General features: G+C 37.7%; 1 protein-coding gene across 1 annotated transcript; it reads left to right on the forward strand.

Annotated features, from left to right (window-relative positions):
- Nucleotides 1–2,390: 2,390 nt before the first annotated feature.
- FGF5 (fibroblast growth factor 5) lies at nucleotides 2,391–23,815 on the forward strand. The gene is made up of 3 exons (XM_054590130.1): nucleotides 2,391–2,736; nucleotides 10,009–10,112; nucleotides 23,345–23,815. Exons 1-3 carry the CDS (start codon nucleotides 2,391–2,393, stop codon nucleotides 23,690–23,692), a joined length of 798 nt encoding a protein of 265 aa, XP_054446105.1. The 3' UTR covers nucleotides 23,693–23,815.
- Nucleotides 23,816–24,450: the final 635 nt, after the last annotated feature.

The following is a 24,450-nucleotide window of genomic DNA, read 5'->3' on the forward strand; positions in this document are numbered from 1 at the left end:
TCAAACAGAGTTGAGAAGGGGCCTTGGCGTCTGGTTTGCCACACTCAGTCACTGCCCACAAGAACTGGTCACTTCTTTAATAAGCACTCAGCTCTTCCTAAAGTCTCACCGTAGGAATCCAGAGGAGGTCGGAATGCACCTTGCCACCCTTCAGGTTGAGATGGAGTAAAGCCCAAGAAGGTGTCTTGGCCTGCCTGGGTCATCCCTAAACAAAAGTTTGATCCCCAACTGTAATCTTGCAGGGGATGAGAGATACAAGAATGGGTGTTTCAGTAAGGGCGGAGCTTGAAAGTGGAAACAAAGAAGAAACAGCAAGAGGCCCCAGAGCGGTGTTGCCACCTCCCGGGATTGGGGAAGCGAATGACAATTCCTTTGGGGCAGGATCCACTCTCTTGCTCTTTCAGCAGATAAGGGGGAGGAGAGGGACCCAAACAATTAGATTTGCTTTGGAAAATCTTTGCCACCTGATACATGCAGAGGAACTTACTGATGGCATTTAGCAGCACCATCAGGCCTGAAACCGTGACAGCTTTGTCAGAGACCCAAGGGCATCAGTTGCAGAAGTCACAGTGTTCAGGCTCAGTATCTCTGAATTTTTCACCCTGGAAAGAAGTCAAGTGGACTTCTGAGGGACCAGGTGTTTGTTTTCAAGGTCCAATTTCAGGATTGCTTTGGAAGGGTCTGACTACTCTAGTTAAGCCAGAAGTATAGAGTTTGAACCTCCAACAGCAGGAAGAGATGGAGTACTCAGCCCAGGACAGCAATTTACATAGTGTCAGGGGCACTGTACCCAGGCTATGCATATCTATGTGGGATGTGTTCTTTTTTCTACACAGTGGCTTCAGTAAGTTGTCAAGGTGACTTTGCTTTATAGCAGCCTTGATGTTATGTATTCTAGCCATGGAAGATTTCCAGTCTTTAAAAATCTATGTGTTTTTGGTAATGCTTTTAATTAGGGAAATAGGAATCCTTAGGTGGGTATTCAATAGTGGATAAGGCCGTATCGTAGCTTCCATTTTGGCTTATGTGAATCAAACTTATCGGCCAGAATCACAGCCTTTTCAATCAAATGACCAATGAATAATGTATCAGAGTGTAGGTTAAAGCTTCAAATATGTTTTCAGACAGAACTATTCCAAGAATGCAAGTCAGGTATATTTCTTAGATAAATGACAGTAGGGGCATTGCATACACTGAAATTCTGAGTTCTCAGGTTTCCTGAAATCCAGCGCGCGCGTCATTAATCATTCATTGGGGTCGGCTCTTCAGTCAATGGCAGCTCTGAGTTAGCTGAAGCTAGTTGTTAGCTAATCCTTCCTGCCAAGGGGACCCTGGGGTGAGAGAGGACAACTGGACAGCCTGTTACACTTACTGGTGCCCAGACCCTGCCCCTCTTGCTCGGCTCCCAGGGTGGGAATGCGTGTGCGCTCACCCTCCCAGCCACACACCCAGGGCTGCCCAGAAGGAAAAGAAATTCGGCATACTGTTTAGTGCGACCCGGAGTTTGCAATAGAAAACAGTTTGAGTTGTGGCGTATTGGCTCAGAGTGGCTCTCTAAACGCTGAATAAATCCATCTCTTAGCTCTTTAATCAGTGAGCACCACCATCACAACAAAAAGTATTCTCTAACCGCTCCGCACCAGAGCCTCCCCAAGTTGGGCTGAGATCCTGGCTCGGTTTCCCGCCGAAGCACTTGAAGCGGTGGGATCTCCCGGCGGGACGCAGCTCCCTAGAGACTCCCTGCCCCGGGTTATGAAAGCCGAGTCTGCAAGGCAGAGGGAAGGAAATTTGGAAATCGGGGCCTGCCCGCGTCGGCCAGAGTGCTTGGCTGGGATGCAGGTGTGAGGCAGAGGTTGAGAGGACAAGAACTCACTTCCAAGGTTTAAACCCCCATTTCCGTCGCTGCCCCTGGAGGACTCAGCTGCACGCGCGCAGCTGAGTTCCGCGCAGCGTTGGCTCTAGTCTGAGGGTGGCCGTGTGGCGCGTGAGAACAGCTGGGATGCGTGGCCCCGCGTCCGGGTGCAGCTCTTCTCCACTCGGCTTCTCCACCCCCTCACTCTCTCTCATCCCCTCCCTCCTCCACACCCCCGCCCCCGGGACCGCCAGCCTCCCTCTCCGCACCCGCCAGAGAGTACACAAAGCGGCGGGTGAGGGGAAGCCTCGCAGGCGTGCACCGAGCAGTGAGATCACTGGCGTTATAAATATCTCAGTGCCAGCGCCGAGATCCGTTCGGGTGGCCTCTCTCTCTCTCCCTCTCCCCCTTTCTTCCCCGAGGCTATGTCCACCCGGCGCGGCGAGGGGGGCAGCGCCAGAGGCACGCAGCCGCGCGGGGGCTACAGAGCCCAGACCCAGCTCTACAAGATGCACTTAGGACCCCCGCGGCTGGAAGAATGAGCTTGTCCTTCCTCCTCCTCTTCCTCAGCCACCTGATCCTCAGCGCTTGGGCTCAAGGGGAGAAGCGCCTCGCCCCCAAAGGGCAAGTCGGACCCGCTGCCACTGATAGAAACCCTGGAGGTTCCAGCAGTCGCCAGAGCAGCAGTAGCACGACGTCTTCCTCTTCCTCCTCCCCCGCGACTTCTCTGGGCAGCCAAGGAAGTGGCTTGGAGCAGAGCAGTTTCCAGTGGACCCCCTCGGGGCGCCGGACTGGCAGCCTCTACTGCAGAGTGGGCATCGGTTTCCATCTGCAGATTTACCCGGATGGCAAAGTCAATGGCTCCCACGAAGCTAATATGTTAAGTAAGTTACTCGCTTTCCGGCAAAATCAGTCCTCAGCGGGTGGCCAGACATTAGGGAGGGACAGCCCGTTATTCCCCGAGCCACCGGCTCGTCTTCTGAAGCCCAGGTCGCTGGGACCCAGCTGGCTCCCTAAAGAGCCTGGAGGGTGGGGTGGAGGTGCGTTTATTTGGCGCGTGCACACGTACCGACTCGCGGGGTTAAGGAATGGCGATTCCTCAAGTGCAGGTTACCCGGAGGCTGGTGCGCAGAGATAGGCACCTCGAGACACCCTGTTTTCATTTTGCCCTGGTCCCAAAGAGGAGCCCCCAGCCTGCGCCTGGAGTAAAAACCAAAATCTTTCTCCTTCAGTTTCTGTTTACTTTCTGCTTCTGTTTACTAGGCTAGCATTGTTCATTAGGCATCAAAGTGCATCCCTTTTTCTTACCCGTGACTGAAGGTATATTTTTAGAAGAATTAAATCTCACATACCCCCAGAACCGCCACTATAAAACCCAAATAATATATATAGTACATATATGTGTACGGATGTCTGTTGTGTATACATATTTGCATATTATATACCTATAGAATATATGTATATTCTAGGGGAGACCAGACACCCCGTTTGGAAGAAAACAGTGACCTGGAAAACTGGACACCTTTCGAAAGGGAGACGTGGTGGACATTCGAATTATTAGCTCTAGAGCTGGGTTTAGCAATGTTTAGTATCTTGAGCTCAAGACAACACCTTGTTAGGAAGAGAGGCCAGACTTTGGTCTGCAAGGACAAACAGGACAAACTTCTTCATTTTAGAAGAAATACAGAGGATGTTCTATTTGGTACAGGTGCCAGCTGTGTAGGGATTTTTTTAAAAGCAAGTTTTACATTTTCTTTACGAGTTTCCTCCTTAGGTCTCTTTCTCTACTTTCTCATTTCTCTTCTCCTCCACTCTCTCTGTAATTCCAGACCATCACCTCCGCTCCTCTGCTTCCTTTCACCGCCTGCAGGCACCTGGCGGTTGTGTGCGGGACTGGGATGATCTCTGCAGGACTTTTCCTCGGTAGGGTCAGGTCGCTCTTTCGGCGGGGTTAGTCCCAGGGATAGAATCACAGTCCAGGCTCCCGAGATACCAGAGAGGGAAACGTGTCCAGGAGACAGCGCTGCGCAGGGTCACAGCTCGCGGGCGTCAGCCTGGCAGCTCCCAAGTGTACTTCAATCTCCACCCTCTGTAAGTTTCATTGTTTTGACCACGTATGGTTTTCCTTCTCTAGAGCAATGCTTGGCCCACGGAAATTGCTCACTTAATCTGTTGAGTGTCTAAACTTCTCGTTTAAAGATGAGGAAACTGAGGCTGGTAACTTTCTCTGCCTCCATCCCAGGACCACACGGGCTGTGGGGCTTCTTCGTTCGCAGGGTCCGGAGCGCGGGCGCCAACCGCCGGAGACAGGTTGGAGGTGCTCACCTCGGTGGGGTGGCCGGCTGGCAAGCCTCTTCTCGGGGTTCAGGAGGCAGGGTGAAAAGACTGGCGGTTTGCTGCGGGAGAGGAGCGGGTGGACGTCCGCCACTTGCCCCGGACTAGTCACTCAGGCTGTGCAGCTCCCGCTGAATGTGTTGGACGTGGTGAGGTGGCCTGCACACACGCGAGAGCAGCCCTCCATATACGCCCCAGCGGTCCCGTGGCCTCCCACACGCTTCTTAGAGGAGACGGTTCCTATGTTTTAAGGTTCACTTCACTCTTACCAAACAACCCACCACGGTAGGGTGAAGGGAAATTTCCTGAGATTTCAGAGGCAGCAAGAGTAGTCTATTTCAGTATTTTCATTTGTCCTTTTTTTCTCCCATGGAACCCTTTATTCCTTCAGACATCAAAACTCATTCCCTATTGCTAGGAACCTTTCCTCTTTTATCTGACATGAAAACCTCTTCTATTCTGTTCTTGTAATTTATTGAGGAAATTGGTACCAACAGGGGATAACTTCTGTGTTCCAAAGGGACAGACCCAAAGTTAACATGCGTCAGGCAGCGTTGGATCCCAGGGGAGTAAAAGAAGGTGTCTGAGAGGGGTTTCACGTGCTAGGGAATCTCTGAAAAACAGACTTATTCCAAGATGTTCACCCTCTTCTCTTGGGAAAAAACCACATGGACCGAAAAAAAGTTTGCAGCTTAGGCCTTGCACAAGGGAGAGTTGTAGAAAAGCATAGGAAGCGACATGAGAACAGCTCAACAAAAAAATATATTCAGCTAAAGAGGATCTTGACCAATATGTTAATTACAAGGTCAAATTTATTTTAAAATCCACTTTGAAAGGTATGGACAAAAGAACAGGGATGTTTCCTAAACAGTGACTAAAGAACTTTCTTCCATCTAACACTTCCTTAATTCATTCTAACTTACAGTAGCCTGTCAGAGTTTAGTCTATATGTTTCACATGGCATGTGATTATTCACTTATTTATTTATTCATACACCTAGGATACTTACTTCCCCCAACTTGATATTTTGGCTACTTCTGGATTCGATGGGGGATTGTTTTGTTTTGCTTTGGGTTTCCATAGAATATTGTCACAGAGGAAAGAATAACTGAAATGTTCAAATCATGGTGATTTTTCTGCTTTGTTATACCTGTGTCCAATACTACTTCATAAAACTTCACTATCATTGATTCATGAAGAATTTATGGAATATGTCTTATTTACTAGGATAGCATGTAATTTGGAAATTTAAAATGAATCCCTGACCTTAAGTAGATGTGAAACAGAAGCCTAATTGCCTCTTTGAAGGTGCAGCCCTTGACGGTTTCCTGACATACTGGTTAGGGTTCACGAGGAAACAGTTTTCTAAGTCTCACAAGGGACACTGAGAGAGCTGGGACCATAGAGGACAATAGAGGATACAAAAGAGTTTTACTTGATCCTCTAGTTCTACTGTCTCTGAATGGGCAATAACAGGAAGCTTATTTTTTGTCATAGCCTGTTACTTCAGAAAAGAGTCAAAACTTTGCCATAAAACTGCATTCTAACAAGTTCTTTTAAACTCATACTATTTACAGAAATAGTTTTCTGTAATTGCGAGAACAAATGTATGTCTTTTTCAACTATCATTTGACATCAAAATTTTTGCAAACTCTGAATATTTTCTACTTTCACCATCAGAAGCACACATGGGCATAACTTTTTAAAACACAATTTATTTAGTTAAAGTATGTCACTTAATGTATTCTAAGCTCTCTTATACAATAGTTATCCCAAGTTTTGAACACAGAGAAAAGACTCTTTGCATATAAACTCTCATTATGAAGAAATATTATAGAAGGATTAAGAAAGTTGGGACAAAGATAGGCGATGAAATCCAACTATTGAATAGTAACAAAGGCTTTACTTTAATTTATATTTGGTAAAGTTAGTTCCAATACAATGCTTCTGCTGACTTATCTTGGGCCATTAAAGAATAGGCAATTGAATAATTGTCTATTTAAGGAGCAAAAGCTTAAGGCTATGACTACAAAAAGCCGGTTTCATATAAAATATGAAAATTTGAATAATACATTTTGGTTAAGCTGAACCCTCAATTTTACTGATTTTTAGAACTCTGAGTTTACTATCAATTTTTATGTCATATAGGGCCAGCCTTTTTATAGTTCCCCAAACCTCAATAAACCAGAATCTCTATCTACTGTTTGGAAAAATTCTGTTACTAATGTAATCGATGAAGACAGCTACACTGGATATTTTAAAACTCAGATTTGATAATGATGCAGCATATTGGTCTCTGTGTGAACACAAACAGAAATTTCAGTTCAAATTTTTTTTTTCCTTGAGGATTTTCAGATGGGCAATTGAAAGCTTTTGAATACATGGACTGTGTCTTATTCACTAGGTAGGAACAGAGAGAAAGGGATGAAGAAGACTACCTAACTGTATTAGCCACCTTTAATAGAGTTTTATTGTTGCTAAAATCTGAATGAAGAATACTTAAAAAAACTAGGTGTATATTTTCTTACTGAAATACACATACTTTGTAATGCATGCCTATGCTTGTAAGCAAGTGAATTAAACAGTGTGTGTATAATCTGAGAGACAACAAGTGCTTGCCTCCTTCAGCCTAGATGTCAACCCCAAAATTCCACCCAGAGAATTCCTTCTGTGAGCATGGACCTTTTCTTTTGATCATTTTAAATATGAACAGCCTAGGAAGAACAACACATTGTTACTTGCACTTAAATATGAATTACTTTATACTAATCCCTTTCCCTTGCTGGGAGAGTACTAAAACGGGTTTCTATAGACGTATGCATATGGCGGGTCCTCAAAAGTAAAAAAGAGGTAGTGAGAAGGTTAAAAAAAATCCAATTTAGCAAACATTCACTGACTATCCATGATCTGTGAGACACACTTGGACTTAACATACTTTTGCTTAAAGATATTGTCTTGGCATCCACAATGTAAATTGTAAATTCTCATCAAATTTATTATTACCAACTCCCAAAAAGAGTCAGGAGATTACTGAAATTGAAAAAGAATTCATTGCAGAGACATGTTTCTTAGGATTTAGGTATGTGTGATTTAATACACATAGATTTATTATCTAGAATATTATGTAGAAAATCTTTAGTGAGTTACTGAGATTTAGCATAGTAAAATCATAGTAATCTCTTGAGGGAGGCAGGAAGTTGAATTGTGGGGCTTATGAACTCTGCTCCAATATTCTAGAAAAAAAGACATTGTAAAATTTCTGTTGCAAATACTTTGGAAATTCTGATCTTACCAGCATTCATAATATTATGCAATAATTACACTAAAACTTAAAGATCAAAGCAAAGTTGCCTGTGAAAAAACAGTTATTTTATTTAATCTCATTTCCCCCCATTCCTCATAGTTTTAAATAAAATGATATATGTGAAGGATTCTTAAGCCTTCAATTAAATATAATTTTCTTAAAATGATAACATCCTTTTTTTAGGCAATCTATCATTTGTATACTAAAACTTAAAAGAAAATAAACTATGCAGTATGTAACAAAAACAATAATATGCATTATTTCATTTACCCCCATATATAAAATTCATTACAAAGCAAATTTTGCATAACATGTATACATACAGAATGTACAGTGTTAGGAAACAAGTTAAATGAGTGAAAGTGGGTCTTTCTTAAAAATAGTGTTAGTTGTTAGAAACCAATAGTTTAGATAAACAAGTATTTATAGAGCCGTATTTTGACCTCTTAAATGTCAGCATGCAAATACATATACTTAATGAGAATTTTGTCTTTTATGCTGTCATGTTTTTTTCTCTAATATACAATACATTTACATTTACAACACCAGGTAATTTTCCAGAGAATGGAATGAAACACCTCTAACAATGGAGAATCATGGGTAAATTGGGGGAAAACATGGAACCAAGTCTCTTCTACGAACTCCATATTGTCTTTTTTGCAGCTATCCACACCTAGACAATATCTCATGTTCTCCCTGTCTCACTTTTTAACACATTTATACAGTAGTCACAATTACATCCCCCATCTCTCAGATACCTAAAATCCATTAAAACCATTTTACCAAGATCATTGTCTAATTTTGATAGAAATATAACTTTGTTTCAGATTTCTATTTATGCTTTACAAATATTATTAAACCTGCTCTATTATGTGGCGTTTTTAACTATAAAGAATAGCCTGTGTGCTTCATTACCACTCAATAAAATGATAATGATTCTAAGTCTTTGGAAGCACATCATAGTTATAGTTTATACAGCAAAATCTATTGTAAATAGCATTTTTGAAAACATTTTGCAAGAAAATGTGAGGCAGCAGTTTCTAAAAGCAAAAGAAGTTACTTTCCAACAGTTTCTAGTTTTTCTTTTTCCTTTTGAAGAAACATCTAATAACTTGGTAGCTGTAGCTCTTTTGAGATGTGTTTTATTTATTCTAGGTTAAGAAAACTTAGTTTTTCTACTCCCCATCCCCTAAGCTTTGTGATCAAGTATTGTTCAGAAATCAATTTGAATAAATAAGTGGCAGTATTTGTCACAGTTGTAGGTGTTAGCTCACGTTGTGCAACATCAGTGCTCAATAGAGATATTCGTATGTGTTTATACATATATATGCCTAGCCACAATATACTACTTTTTTGTAAGTTGAATAAATTTTTTGTATGCATTTCAAATACTCCAGGGGAAGATGGTTATTTCAAGAAAATTAGATGAATTTTTCTATTCCACAGAGCCCAACTGAAATCTTAGTATATAGTATATGCTCAAAGTATTATCGATGAAAATTTAGAGGTTTTTTTTCCCTTGTCCCACCCATTTTTGTTTTCTTACTTTTTTCCTAAGATAGAAGACAGGTCGCTTTGTAGTAGCAGTGAATTATATTAGTTTGTTCTTTTTTTCCCCAATTTGATGTAGGCAGTTAACAAAAAGTACTAAGATTTTTCTTGTTTATATAATATATGTGAGACTATAATAAATAGGTAGGAATTCCAAGTATATACAGACTAAGTCTCCTTTTTAAAAATGCTCTATAAACTGTGGCATGTGATTCCCTGGACCTAGTGGATTTGGCCTTTCAAATTATTATAGGAGAGTGTGACTTTGACTTGGTAATACTAAATATAAGCAATAACATAATAAAATATTTTATTAAATTTTTTCCCAGAAAAGTCATTCAAAATGCAAGATGTCTCAAACCATAATCCATTAAACACTTCATTGAGCCAACAATCCCAAGTGATTTATAATGCTTTTAGTACCTTGTTGTGTGTAATCTTAAATAAGCTACTCACTAAATGATTAAGTATGGTATTTTGATTTGTACTCTTATGATTATGATACTTTGAGAAGAGAGATTTCTTTTATGTAAATAAGTATTGTTTTATATCTTCCAACAGTTTATGCTAGTATTGAGTACAAACTTTATAGCTTTAATATTAAGTAGTGCATTACCTCTGATTGAAAAGCAATGCATGAGAATCATTTTGAAAAATATTTTTTAAAAGTCCTTCAATTCCTTTAGAATTTGAAAAGATTCTACTGTCAAACATTATTTACTAAAAGTGACTTATCATTTTTAAAAAACAAGTAATAACGAAGCAGAACTACATTTTTTGAATCCTGAGGTCTGTGACTTTAAATAAACATTTTATTGCTAGTCTTATAACGAATATCACAAAAATGTTAAGTACTTTTTAAAACATAACATTAATAAAGAATGGAAATAATTTATGTGGAAATTTAATTCTTCACAATGGTATATGGAGGAGTCTGTGTTTTATTTTGGGATTTCTGTCATCCTAGGTATTTTGGAAATATTTGCTGTGTCTCAGGGGATTGTAGGAATACGAGGAGTTTTCAGCAACAAATTTTTAGCGATGTCAAAAAAAGGAAAACTCCATGCAAGTGTAAGTAGAACCACTTTGTATTTGTTAAAGGTGTTATGGAGATTTTACATTTGTAAAATGGAATGAAGTGACCTTCTAAATTAGTTAAGTAGATAGGACAATTTGCCCAGAGAACTTAATGTTTTTTGTTTTTGTAAAATTATATGTAAATTTAACCAAAAACATTGTGTATATTGTGTAAGTAATCATGTAAATATTTTATTTACTTAAAAAGATAGAGTTTACAAAAAATTTTAAGGGTAATTGCATTTGAAAATAACACTCTCAAAGTGATTGTCATTACTTATTTTTTAAAGCAGTCCAAGTGAGAAGAAATATTATGGAAATAATACATTATATGACATTTAAAATTTTTGTGTTTATGATGCCTGTGTGTGTGTGTGTGTGTGTGTGTGTGTGTGTTTAGTTGATCAGGCTCTTATTTAATTTGACAAGCTATTCATGATGTCCAAAATTGGGTCTAAGTAATATAACATATTTTCATTTTAATAAGTATGGAAGAAAGAAACCAATAATGAGAACATTTTGACCTTTCATAAAGAAATTTTATTTGATCCATTTGTAAAATTTTCACCTTGTATTTTTGTTGCATCAAAACAATTCTTAAAACTATGAAGACTTAACTTTGCACTCATAAACACTTCTTTAGACCACCTATACATTTTGTAAGCAATTTATAAATTATAGAGTTCCGTGCTTTGTTCTTAAAATGTTGATTACTTGGGAAGCATTAACACATTTTAAAGGTAATAAAATATGTTTATCTTAGTTTTACTACTCACAGATTCTGTTACTTTGTATTAGTACAGAATGGGTCACTTAGAAGTGATTTATGCCTTTTCTATAGTGTACTAAGTTGGTTTTTTAAAGGATTTTATTTACTTGTATTTTAGAGAACTGGGAAAGGAAGGAGAAAAAGAGGGGGAGAAACGCAGATATGAGAGAGAAACATGAATTGGTTGCTTCTTGTATGCACCTGATCAGCACCAAACCAGCAACCAAAGCATGTGACCTGACCAGGAGTCGAACTGGCAACCTTTTGTTCTATGGCACAATGCTGCAACCACCTGAGCCACACCAGCCAAGGCTATGGTGTATTAAGTTTTGTCACATTAAATCATTTGAAAAGGCAAGTCTTTAATGCCAGTCCTTTAATTGTTACTCCCTTTAATTCTTATTAAGTGAATTGGAGAAACATAACTTTTCCAGTTGTCAAAATATACCGGGAGTTTTAGTTGAGTGCAATCAATTGAAACTTACTATTTATGATTTCTGCTTTACAGTCCTTTAAGAAATTCAGTGAGAATTCCATTTGGTTCAATGTGTAAGACTTTCAATTTTCCTTTCCTTAGCATCTAAAGGTAGTTTGTTAAATACTTCTTAGAGGAGGTAGTAGAATTCAAGCTATTTCTATAGTTATTTGGGGATTAAATGAAATAATACATATAAAGTTTTTAGATTAGTATTTGGTACATTGTAAGGGCTCAACAAATATTAGTTATTAGTGTTTGGTTATCTAAAGATAATAAACTACTGAAATCTCAGTTTATTAGAATAAATAGAAAAACTTTAACTTCCTTAATCACACACTTCCAAAATTAAAAAAAAGATTAACCTATTTCATTTTTTGGCTTGGTTATTATATTCTAGCAAGCTATGATATAATATTCATAAAATAATTACTTTTTGATTGTTTTATTATTTTAAGGAGCAAATTTCTGCATTACTTTGGAAAAGTAGGCATGCTACTTTATTTTTTTAAAAATTGATTTAGAAAAATCCACATACAGAATAAAAAACAATTGACCAAAGATCTGCACAGAATAAATTTTCCTTAGTCGGCTTCAAAGTTATAAAAGACTGAAATCTTCAAAATCTAAACTTCAGAATAAAATGTGGTACATGTAAAAAAAATCTTTTTCTTACTGGTTTGTTTTGGGTGGAAATCTTGATTTTTTAAATATTTGGATTTGTGCCCTTGTACATGCAAATAATAGAGTAAGCGTAGGCCAGCTGAAGGACAGTTGCCACAGAAAGCAAAGTATTACAAATGGATGCCAATTAGAAAGGTCAAACTGAGAGGTTAGGATACATGATTCCTGTGTCAAAAGCAAGTAACAAATTTCCAGAAATTTGACCCAAATGTCTAAGGATGGCTGGCTGAAATAATGCAGATAATGCAAAAACAGCATCTGTTATTCTTTCTCATCTTGGCAGGCTAAAGTTATTTCATGGAATAATGACTTTTAAACAGTACAAAGCAAGTCTTGCTCTTGTCACTCACTGAAGCTCTTTGATATAAAAGTCATTCTGATGACTTTGAGCTGAATTGTAGATAAAAAATTAAGCCCTATGGTTTTGTAGATTCTTTTTAAACCGGTTGTCTAAACCCACTTTCTCTTATCAGAGCTTTTATTAGCACTTTTTTTTTCCTATATGGAAGCCTAATTAAATTGTAAAGTGACTTACTTTTAAGGAAGTTGAATTTAGAAATAGTATTAATCCTAGCAACGATCAGTTTTAAGCCCAGATAGTTTCTTTCCTGTTACCAGTTTCTATTTAAACATGTTGAAAAATTGTTCTCGTAACTTTAGATACTTACAGTATTTGATTTAGTTGTTTTACAAAATTGCATCATCACTAAAAAGGCTAACGACCCTTTTACTTTCAGGATTAAAGATGCAATTTGTGACTTTTTTCAAATTAATGATTATGACGAGGCATTTAATGAGTACCTTTATATTCATTTTGAGACACACACACACACACACACACACACACACACACACAACAGTAGGTCCTCAATATCAGCAATAAGATCTTGGAAACTGCAACTTCGCACAAAACTATGTATAAGGAAACCTATTTTACCATAGGCCAGCTGATATAAATATGAGTTAATTTCTATGGCATATCTCATCACAAAATACCACCGAGCTCCAAATAAAGATCCAAAACACTTCTAATATTAAACATGGAAGCATATATGAGCTCTACAGACACTTAAGAAAGGTTAATGAGAACAAGAATAAGAATTCTTTTCCAAGCCGCTTATTCCAGTTCAGGTCGCAGGTGGCCGGATCCTCACCCAGCAGCTTGGGACACCAGACGGGAACCCACCCTGGACAGGACGCCCTTTCGGTTCGGATGCACTCACACACACCCACACTCACGCTCACTGGTACAATGTAGATGCTCCAGTTCACCTCAAATGCACGTATTTGGGAACTGGGGAGACTTGAGTCCCCAGAGAACACCCATGCGGATGTGGGGAGAACATGTAAACTCCACACAGACAGTGGACTCGGCCCAAAAGATATTTTTTTCTCATCAATGTTATGATAAAATGATGTGGAAAGAAACAACCATATTTGAGGACCTGCCATGTGTATAATATCATTATATGTATCTTAAACTTACATAATGTTACATGTCAATTATATCTCAATAAAATTGGGAAAAATTTAAAAATTAATAAAGTGTAGTTTAGGGTTTTTATCTACAAAATAAATGTGTACTAAAAATGTAAAGTATTCATATAATTATGGGGAAATATATCTATATTGAAAAATATTTGTGGATAATTGTAGATTCTCAATGTGGTTTTTATAGTAACAAATCAAAATATTAAATATTAGTTACTAGACAGAAATAATGTATTTGCCTAATTTTTTAAAACCTCTTTCAGTCACATTATTTCATTACATAATTTGCTGAGGAAGAGTCTCGGAGATGTTAAATCTTTTCCCAGGTTAACACAGTTAAGTGATTGAACCAGACCAATGTCTTTACAGGCTGTAATGCTTAGTAGGTAAAGATTAGTTTGAAAGAAGATATTATGTTTTGTTTGGAACTAACTGCAGTACATTGTTTCCACCTATCATTTTATAGGAATTTTTAATAATTTCATGATTTAATAATACTTTTTATGTTACATTTTAAAGAATGTATACTGTGGTTCATCCTTAGAATATTTTGCTTGCCCACCCTCTCCACACCACCTGTCTCTCTTCTTCACTCATTCCAAGCTCTTTTTGAAATCTTTTTATCCCCATCTACTTCTGTATTTTCCAACACTTGCTTTTAAAATCTGGAAAGGAGGGGATGTGTCCACCACTGAGCTTATTTCTGAGTTTTACAAATGCTCGTTATTCAATGTGGTGATGACTTTCATAGGAAACCCCTGTCCAAGATGAACTTTCAAAGCAGAAAAGACATCAGTTTTGTTCACGGAAAATCTTCATTTAGAAATGCTTTATCATCAATGGACACAAAGATGGTAAATAGCTCTACCAACCCAGAATGGTTATACTTAGGCAACATTTATTCTGATTTCTTTTGTGTGCCAAGTTTGTAAATTTGGTAAGAAGTTTTCTTTGAATTTCAACCATGTGTGTATGCATTGCTCCCTGCACTTATTCAAGGTACATAGGCCTACTAATCTATTCACAGCTCTCCTTAAAACCTCTGCTAGTATACCTTAAATATACAACGCAACCAAATTCCTACCATGCAGGTTTTTTCAGCGTTCTTTGCAAGGATGAAGTTGTATGGTCTTCTAAAAGTGCATTGAGAATCGTGGAGAATAGGAGTAGAAAACTGCTTCCCAAAGGCTCGTGGGGCTTTTCAGAGCCCCTGGAATGGCCTCTTTCTCAACTCATTCCCAGGCCGGGATCACATACAGAACCCAGCACCCTTCTTTTTCTGCCTCTGTCTCTCTACCTGTTTGTTCCTGCTCCTTCCTGACACTGCTCCTGTTCTCTCCTCAGTTTTGTTGTCTTTACTGAAAGTCCCACTGAGAGCCTCTGCATTTATCTGAGGTGGGTCCAAATGTAAGAAAGAGGCCTGAGTGCGGTGGTTAAGAGCACAATTAGATTGTGTCATTCTATTTAACTTAAACTGTATCACTGCCCTTCATTTTTCTATTCCTTGGCTTTATCAACTCTAAAACTAGGAGAATGCAAGTTATAATCCATTGTGATGGTTGAGCATTTTAAATGAGATAATACATATAAGACACTTGGAATAGTGTCTGGAAAGTGTATCAACATTTCACGTTAAAAAAGGAACGTGAATTTGCTCTGAGGCAGCTGTTTGATGATCCTCAATCTCCTCTCTTAGAAGACTTTCTGACTTGGGGGTCAGGCAGCTGTGACCCCTCAGATATTTAGACCATCTCAAATCCTATTTATCATTGACCTTTTTTTCTTGGGGTCCAAACTTTTCATGTATTATGTAGCCCCTTATCTCCTAAATTTTCCCTTTTCCAAGGAACTGCGTTTGAAAGCAAAATTTCCAGGTTCAAACTCTTAAGGAGGCAAGGATTTCCAGTGTTCATAATTTTACAATTCTTTCAGAGCCCTATTGTGCATCTTATTTTTTTTTCCTTCTGAAAGTATAAATCCCAGAAAAGGTGGTTATCATTTATTCTTCAGTTCTTTCATAAAGTATGAGTGATAGCTCATTGCCTATTGGGGAAAAATGTTTTAGCTTACTTTAAAGATTCAGACAGAAGCATGTGGTAGAATTATTTTTGTTTCTCAGGGTTTTAGGGGATCATGTTTGGAAGGAAAGCTAATTGCAGAGTTTACGAAACAGGCATGGAATGTGTGCTTGATCATCCCTAAGCAAGGACGAGAACGTCCTCTTTTCCTGGTTTCAGAGGGTGCCAGCTGGCTTGCCCAGGATGAGAGTCTGGACTGGACTTCCTGTGCCAGGCAGAGTAAGGAGGAGTGGGCGGCCCTAGAGCTGGGCATGTTCAAGGAAAGAGGAAATGGAGGCTTGAGCAATAGTTACCATCATTAAAAAAATAACTAATTATGCACTGCACTCTTCCAGTCAAGACCATGAGCTATATGAAGCACTCAAATAAAAACTTCCCTTGCCCTCTAAGAGCTTTCCATTTACATATTAATGGTGAATGTGTAGAAATTCAAGCTCAAAAATGGGTTCAGGACTCTGCCTTTACAATAAGTACCGGTTTTCCCTTTTTTCCACACCAAGTGAATCTGGTTAGAGGACCCATTTTATTGAGGAAATCTGGTTGTGAGGAAATGACTTGTAGCTTCAGAGATTTAGTTCAGCGTAAAGAGAAATACGGTGTTATTTCTCTGATGGTTTGGGAGGTGTCACTTGGTTTTCACCAGTTTTTTGGCATGGAGCAACTTCAGGGCAAGTGAAACTATGAAAGCCTAAGCCATGCCTTTGGGCTGTATGGTGTTATGGAAAGAACTTGAATCTAGGAATTAGAAGATCTGAGATTTAAGTCACAGGCCTACCCTGGCACTTGATAAGTGTGGGGCTTTAGAGGAATCATTTTCTTTACATCTCTGACTGGAAAATCCAAAAAGAAGCACCCCATGGAATTACTGTGAGAATTAAGGAATATATGTAAAATACCTCAATAGCCCAGTTTTATTGTGTAATTAAGAACATCAGAAAGAAAACTTCTATCTTATGATCTCCAAGAGTGGTCTTCACTTCACCTGCATCAAAATCACAGGGATGCTGCTTAGTGATACAAATCCAAGGCCTTACCTTAGACTTACTAAAACACCATCTCTGGAGATAGGGCCTGGGGAAACTGCATTTTGAACCAGCTCCCCAGGTCATTTTAAGTCAATTCATAAAATTTGGAGGAGAATTTCCATGGTTGGATTTCTTCATTACATGACCTCAGGTTGGTTTATCATTTAACCGACTTGTATGTTCCTTTGGTTGCTGAGTATGAGGAACTAAGATATAAAATGGACAGATGGGTAGGGTGAAGCGGAAATATGGCTATGCCCTGAAGATAGCATGCTATGGCTGCAACTGACCCATGTGAGACTTATATTACGGTAAAGAGTAAAAGGCAGTCCCCTGCATGCATGCAACCCTGTTCTGGGGTGATCTGCTTAGGAGCAATTGGAGCAGGGTCTGGCTCTCAGCCTTCACTCTCCATGAAGGGCAGGTGCCTTTGTACAGGGAACATCCCCCCAACCATATAAAACAGCCCGAGGAAAGAGCACGAGTCCGGGTAGCTCCACTGGTGGGAACAGGGATGGGAACAAAGAAGCACTTCAAGGATGCAGAGGAAAGAGAAGTAGAGATGCATACAGCAAGGAAACTTTATTTAGAGTACAATTTGGTCTATAATTGTTTTTTATTACAGTTGATAATAATATTTTAATTATTTAATAATCTTATAGCCTATAAAACATTTTAATTATTTATATTTGGTTAATTATTTCTTAACTTTATGAAATTTAAGGGAAAGAGGCAAATCAAAGAAAAGAAAGTGAAATAAAGGATTAAAATTGACTAAATACCCAGCAGACATCAAGATTTGTACTGGTGTTAGTCTAAATTGACTCCTCTCTCTATACTTCTTTCACAGACTGCACATTCACTTTTCCAATTGCACCTAATGAGAATTGGTACTTTTTTTTCATATCCTCAACTCACTAATTACAAGATCCTCAATTATCATACAACATGATATGTACTGAAAAAACAGAACTATGTTAAAAGGATTTAGACATTTTTTAAAAATATCATTTCAAAAACATTTTGTTTGGTTTAATTGACCCTGAGATTTTAATTAACCAGTATTAGTCTTTTTTTGAATATCCCAGTTAATCAAAGTTTTATCTTCTTTGAATTGAATTTGATCTGTCTTCTAAGTATCCATTGTATACTAACCGTGAGGAGATGAGTACAATCAAGGAAAAATGTCCCTCTAATTCTAAAGTTCTTGTTTTCTTTAACACCACCATGTGTTGTTTTTATTGTTAAGATTTTATTTATTTATTTTTTAGAGAGGAGGAAGGGAGTGAGAAAGAGGAGAGAAACATCAATCGGTTGTAGCTCGTACATGCTTTAACTGGGGACCAAACCGGCAACCCAGGCATGTTCCCTGATCTAGAATCCAATCGTTGACCTCTCACTTTGAGGGATGATGCCCAACCAACTGAGCCACACTGGTCAGGACAACACCACCATGCTTCCCCTTCTGTGGATAATTTGGATATTCAAGGAAAAATAGTTTAAGTTTTATTTGTTTTGTCAATTAGGACTATATTAAATTACATAGAAATTAGCTGATTTGAACATTTCATTTTAATTTGCAATTACGGCTTATTGCATGGAACTTTTGCTCTTCTAATTAATATTTTTTAAGTTTATTTTTAGTTATAGTTGACATACAATATTAAATTATTTTTTTGGTTCACAACAGAGTGATTCAGCATTTTTACCTTAAAAAATGATGTCTACAATAAGTCTAGTACTCCCTGACATTGTACATAGTTATTATGATATTAGTGACTCTATTCCCTATGCTATACATTACATCTCCATTTATTTTATAACTTGATGTTTGTAGTTCTATCTTTTTTTTTTTTTTGCTTTTGCATTGCATTTACTGGGGTGACATCGGTTGATAAAATTATATAATACATCATCTATGTATTTCATTGTGTGTTGACCACACCAAGTCAAATCTCTTTTCATCACCATTTATCCCCCTTTGCCCTCTTCTTTTTCCTCCCATGCCCTTTTCCTTCTGGTAATCACCATACTGCTGTCTGTGTCTACGAGTTTTTGTTGTTGTTGTTTTCTTAATCTCCCCTTTTTTCACTCTGCCCCCCCTTCTCATAGCTGTCAGTCTGTTCTCTATCTATGTAGTTCTTAATCCCCTTTCCCTTTTCTGCCTAACCTCCCACTCCCTTATACTCTGGCAACCATCAGTTTTTTTCTTTTTTCTTTTGTTTGTTCACTTATTTTGTTTTTTAGATTCTACATAAAAGTGAAATCACATGGCATTTGTCATTTTTTTGTCCAACTTATTTCATTTAACATAATACTCTCTAGCTCCATCCATGTTGTTACAAATGGCAAATTCCATTCCTTTTTGTGGTTGAGTAATATCCCATTAAATGTAACTTGGTTTTATACCGGCAAGGTCATGGAGAAATTTAAGAGAAAAACATAGAATATTTAAATCTACAAAGAACATGGACAGAACAATGCGTATATTGTTTTTCATTGTAAAAATGGTAGCTAGCACAGTGCCTGGTATGTAATACAGGAAATAAACATCTGTTGAATAAATTGGTGAAAAAAGTGAGTTCGAAACAGAGATAGAAATGCTTTATGGACAATTTAATGATTGGTTTTGTTGTAGTGGTCAACAGAGGTAAGGCAATGAAGTGATGAGGGATCTTGATTTCAATACGTTATTTGAAATTTGATTCCCCTATTCATTGCACAGCTTAACTGTAGAAAAACGTCTTTATATCGACTTCACTTTGCCTAGGGAAATATTACAGTTCTGTTATTTAAAAGTATATATTGTGCTAAAGAACTTTTTATAATTCAAAAGATATTTTAAAAATTAAAAGTAACCTGAAATATTTATCATCCAAAATTGCATAATGGTAAATGTATATATATTTAAATTCCTGTAGCTAAGACCTATGCTGCTTCTTGACTCTGCTATCCTGCATGATTTTAGAGACAGAGATGCACTACTCAGAGTCATGATCTTGTCAAGAAGACTGACAGGAACAGTCAATCCCTCAAGAAAAAACTAGATCTCCAGATGAAAAAACTCACTGAAACTTTTGTTTCAAAAGGTTCTGTTCCACTGTAGCTGAAAGAACTTTTCAGACAAAACATTAAATTAGGAATCAATTAAGAAAGCCAAAACAGTCTGACTGCCTTTGGTCCTGTCTTAATGTGGGATTTAGAATGACTGAGTGACTGAGTGAGTAGTGTGTGGGTCCTGAGATTGTGAACATTTCTACCCGTGTGACATGTTAGGTGACCCTTGAAAAATTCAGAACCTGAGCAGCCATCTTTACCTTAAGAAAGAACTTTTAAACATCAGTCTTGAGGAAGAGAAAATTTTTAGATAAACTAATCTTAGAAGGTGACATCAGTGGACTTTCACTCATATGGAGACTCAAAGGTGGAATTGCTGCAGATTTCATTCGCTGTGGGGCGCGCGCGCGCGCGCGTGTGTGTGTGTGTGTGCGCGCGCCACACCAATAAAAAAAAATGATGTTTTTTCTTTATTTTCTTTGATATTGTCAGGGAAAAAATAGGTTACATAATGAAGTATACTTAAATATAACTGTCAAAATTAAAAGCAATCACAGCTATCTTTATTTTAGGAAAATGGATTTTGTGTGTGTGTCTGTGTGTGAAACAGAGGTTGGAGTCAGGTCAAGATATAACATATTATATATTTTTTAAAAAATATTTTCAAATGTATTTTAAGGGAAAATACCTGAGCCATGGTAAATATACCTGTTGCTTTTTTTTAAAAAAATCTTCAACTGAGGACATTTTTTCCTATTGTTTTTAGAGAGAGAGGAAGGCAGAGAGGAAGGGAAGTATTGATAGGTTGCCTCTCTTATGCACCCAGACTGAGGATTGTACACCCCAGACTGGGAATGGTAGGCCTCTGGACCACACCTGAAACAATCCTGCAACCTAGGCATGAGCCCTGACTAGGAATTGAACCCGCATTCTTTTGGTTACGGGACCATGCTCCAACCAACTGAGCCACACAGGCCAGGGCCCTGCTACTTTTTAAAATAAAATTTTCCACACCATTCCAAAATGTTTATCCTTTCATGTAGCAGAAAACATTCCAAGTGGCTAGAGCCTTTCTTTTGAAATAAAACTTTGGGATTACCTAATTGAGTTAAAGAACATTTAAGTTATTTAAAGAGCTAGGCAGCTATAGACAAATCTAGATTTGACTTGTAAGAAAGTATTTTTAATTAAAAATAAGAGCAATAAATGTGCTCTCCTAAAGTGATGTCAGTGTCAACCTTGGCCTAGATGTAGGCTATAAGTTATAAGATGAGAAAAAGCCATAGGCGGTAGTTCTTTCAAACACCTGCTTCCAGCCTGTTAAAGATCAAATCCAAGGAATCACCAGCAGACACGTGGACATTCCAGATACATAGCTTCATAGCCCCCAAATAAAGAGCCTCATTGATTGAACTACACTTGAATGTAAACTGTCATACATAAAGTAAATATGCTGTTGGAAATGCTCTGGAATTGGTTGGTTTCTGTTGTCAGTCCTTTGCATAAACAACATTTCCCATGGCCCTATCAACAGATCTGTGTAGATTTTCTCACAGTGTTCAGACTTCCAGACTGGTGTTGTGATCTATATTGCAGAGAAAAGTTTGGCATTATTAGAAAAAGCAAAGACTTTTAATTCTGGTATAGAACCCTTTGGTCTGACATAAAAAGTATATCATATACAGAAGGTCTTCAAATAACATCGCTTTGTTCAATATTGTTTCATTATAGCGCTGATGAGGGAAAAAAATTGATTCCTGGCCCAGGTCTGTCTGTGTCGAGTCTGCTGTTGTCCTCTATTTGTGTGTGTTTTCTCTGGAGATTCCAGTTCCCTCTCACATCCCAAAGATATGCCCATGAGATGAATTGGCATGTCTAATTGTCCCAGGCTGTCCTTGACCCTGAACTACAATAAGGAGAATGGAAGGGAATTCTCTTACTTGTTTTTATTAATTTTTCTTAAATATATGTATAGATCACCCTTCTTTCTTTCCATGTTTATTATTAGAAGTATTTGGTTCTTTATTTAGAAGCTTGGTGGTTTTTTTGATAAGAAATATGCTGTAGGAACTTAAATTGTATTTATATCAATTAGCCTATGGTAACATTAGTTTCCTTATACACCATTTCACTTAAATTCTCTTTGTCCAAGAACCTATCAATGTTGCTAAGTGAGGACTTACTTTGTATATATTTAGTGTTTTAATATATAGACATCAAATATTTTGTGCCTATATACTAAATATATATTTATATAATATATATATTTATTTATATTTATACATATATTTCCAAGCCCAGGAATTCTATACAAATTGTGCTCCCTGAAATTGTAAAAACTGGTGGTCTGGTTTAGGATCAGAATTCTAATTGTTTTGGGAGTTTTGAACTCTTGTGTTTGGTGAAAGCCACAGATCTTTTCCTTAGACAAATATTTTGATTCTCACAATAGCCCTATGCGTGTAAAGACTGTGGATACAAGGAGCTTAAAGCTAAGACCTCAGCTGGCAGCCCTGGGACCCCGTGCTCAGGCTCTTCTGCCATAGCATATTCCTTTACTTCCTCAGCTAAGCCATTTCAGAGCTCAAACTGGCCTACTTTGTCAGCCTCATCTCTTGTTCCTCTCTTGTGTGTCCTAAGTGGCAGTCACACTGAATTACTTACAGTAGTGTCATGCTGACCTGTGAACACACTGTTCCGGCTCTGCTCCCTGAAAATCCTTCATCACCTGACTCACTATTTGAAGACTGAGTTCAAATGTCACCTTTTCTAGGAAGATTTGCCAGCCTTCTTCCCTGCTACCTCTATCCTTTCAGGCTTTCTTCCTTTACACTAGCATTGTACCCTCTGCATACTGCTGTCATAATTCCATTTGTATTTATCAAGCTGCACTGTGATGGATGTGGACTTTTCTGCCGTTTCTACTATTTTTACTATTTCAAAGGCAGATAGTGTGTGTGTGTGTGTGTGTGTGTGTGTGTGTGTGTGTCGGGGAGAGAGAGAGGTAGATTTTTGCCTGAAGTGTTGCTAATGATTCAAAAAGTAATTTTTTTCTTCCTGGCATCAGATATACTCTCCTGTATCACTGTGTGAAGATATATTTTTTTACTGAAAGAACTCTAACACATGCAATATTAATAGGGCCATATGTCACCTCTCTCTCAGTAACATGAATCATACTTATAACAATGAAAAAACATATTCTTGTTTCAAAGGAATAACATGACCACATTTCTAATGTTTTATTAGGCAATTATTTCTGAGTAATATAGTTATATTTTCTTGATGGCTTAAAAGAGGAAAATCTTATAAGTTAATTTTTAACTACAAATTTCACAGTACTTTAAAAGAAGTAACAGAATTTAAATTTATTAGGAGTTTCTCCTATCATTTTTATATACTTTGATATTATTTTACTAATTACATAGTAAATAGAAATCAGCATTACAAAGATGAATAAAGTAGGACTATAGAAACAAAATAGTAATTTTAAAGTGGCTTTATAAAAAGCAAATATTTCTTTACAAAAAAAGGTAGAAGGAGGGCAGGGGTTGTTGGAATTCTTGTTTTTTCTTTATAGTGCAAGACCTCATTTTATTACATGCTGAAAACATTATTACTACTTAAATTTATTTTGTTTCCCCTAGGCCAGATTTACAGATGACTGCAAGTTCAGGGAACGATTTCAAGAGAACAGCTATAATACCTACGCCTCAGCAATACACAGAACTGAAAAAACGGGACGGGAGTGGTACGTGGCCCTGAACAAGAGAGGAAAAGCCAAACGGGGCTGCAGCCCCCGGGTGAAACCGCAGCACATCTCTACTCACTTCCTGCCGCGATTCAAGCAGTCCGAGCAACCGGAACTCTCTTTCACAGTTACTGTTCCTGAGAAGAAAAAGCCACCTAATCCTACCAAGCCAAAGGTTCCCCTTTCTGCACCCCGGAAAAGTCCCAACACAGTGAAATACAGACTCAAGTTTCGTTTTGGATAATGTTCATTTCGGCCTTGTGAGGATACGTACTTCCCCCCTCAGGAGTTTCTATAGGAGTCTTTACAGATCTGAAGAAACATTTTTGGACACAGCTTCAGCTCTACTACATTGTAGTGAAGTCAGGTCATTTGTTTCAGTGTGACTGAAACAAAAATGTTTTCTGATAGGAACTGAACTGGAATTCTTTGTATAAATACAGGGAGCACACTGCTTCAGTTCAGTAAGACACAAAGCCTTTATGTTTACTGCATACTAGGACTCTGTGTTTTCAAACAGTTAAACAGTGTGGACTATGTATTTTTCTGACTTTTACACATCAACCCGAAAGAATACACATGATACATTTTTATTTTTTGTTTCCAAAGAATATTTTGATGCAGATAAAATATTTTATTAACTTTTGGTGGTTTTTTTTTTGTTGTTGTTGTTTTAAAAAAAAGTACCTCTGCATTGAGCATATTTTCTTACTTTTATTATTTTTAATTAATGACATAAACAATCATTTTAATGAATTATAAATGTGTTTATAACCCATGTGTAACATGTGAATTTCTTTTTCATTTTTCTTATTCATTGCACTTTTTATATTTATCATAATTATTTTTACCATACCTCAGATAATGTAAGTTTAGTTTTACATCTTAAAATGTTTAAATTTTCTTCAACACACCAAAGGCTCAGATTTGTGTGTGTGTGTGTGTAAATTCATGACCTTTGAAATCGTATCCCTTTTGTGTCTGAGTTATAATGGGTTAGAA

The sequence above is a fragment of the Pteronotus mesoamericanus genome, unplaced genomic scaffold (genome assembly GCF_021234165.1).
Source record: "Pteronotus mesoamericanus isolate MK-2021 breed Mesoamerican mustached bat unplaced genomic scaffold, CSHL_Meso_final contig_130, whole genome shotgun sequence".
In the NCBI taxonomy this organism is placed as follows: Eukaryota; Metazoa; Chordata; class Mammalia; order Chiroptera; family Mormoopidae; genus Pteronotus; species Pteronotus mesoamericanus.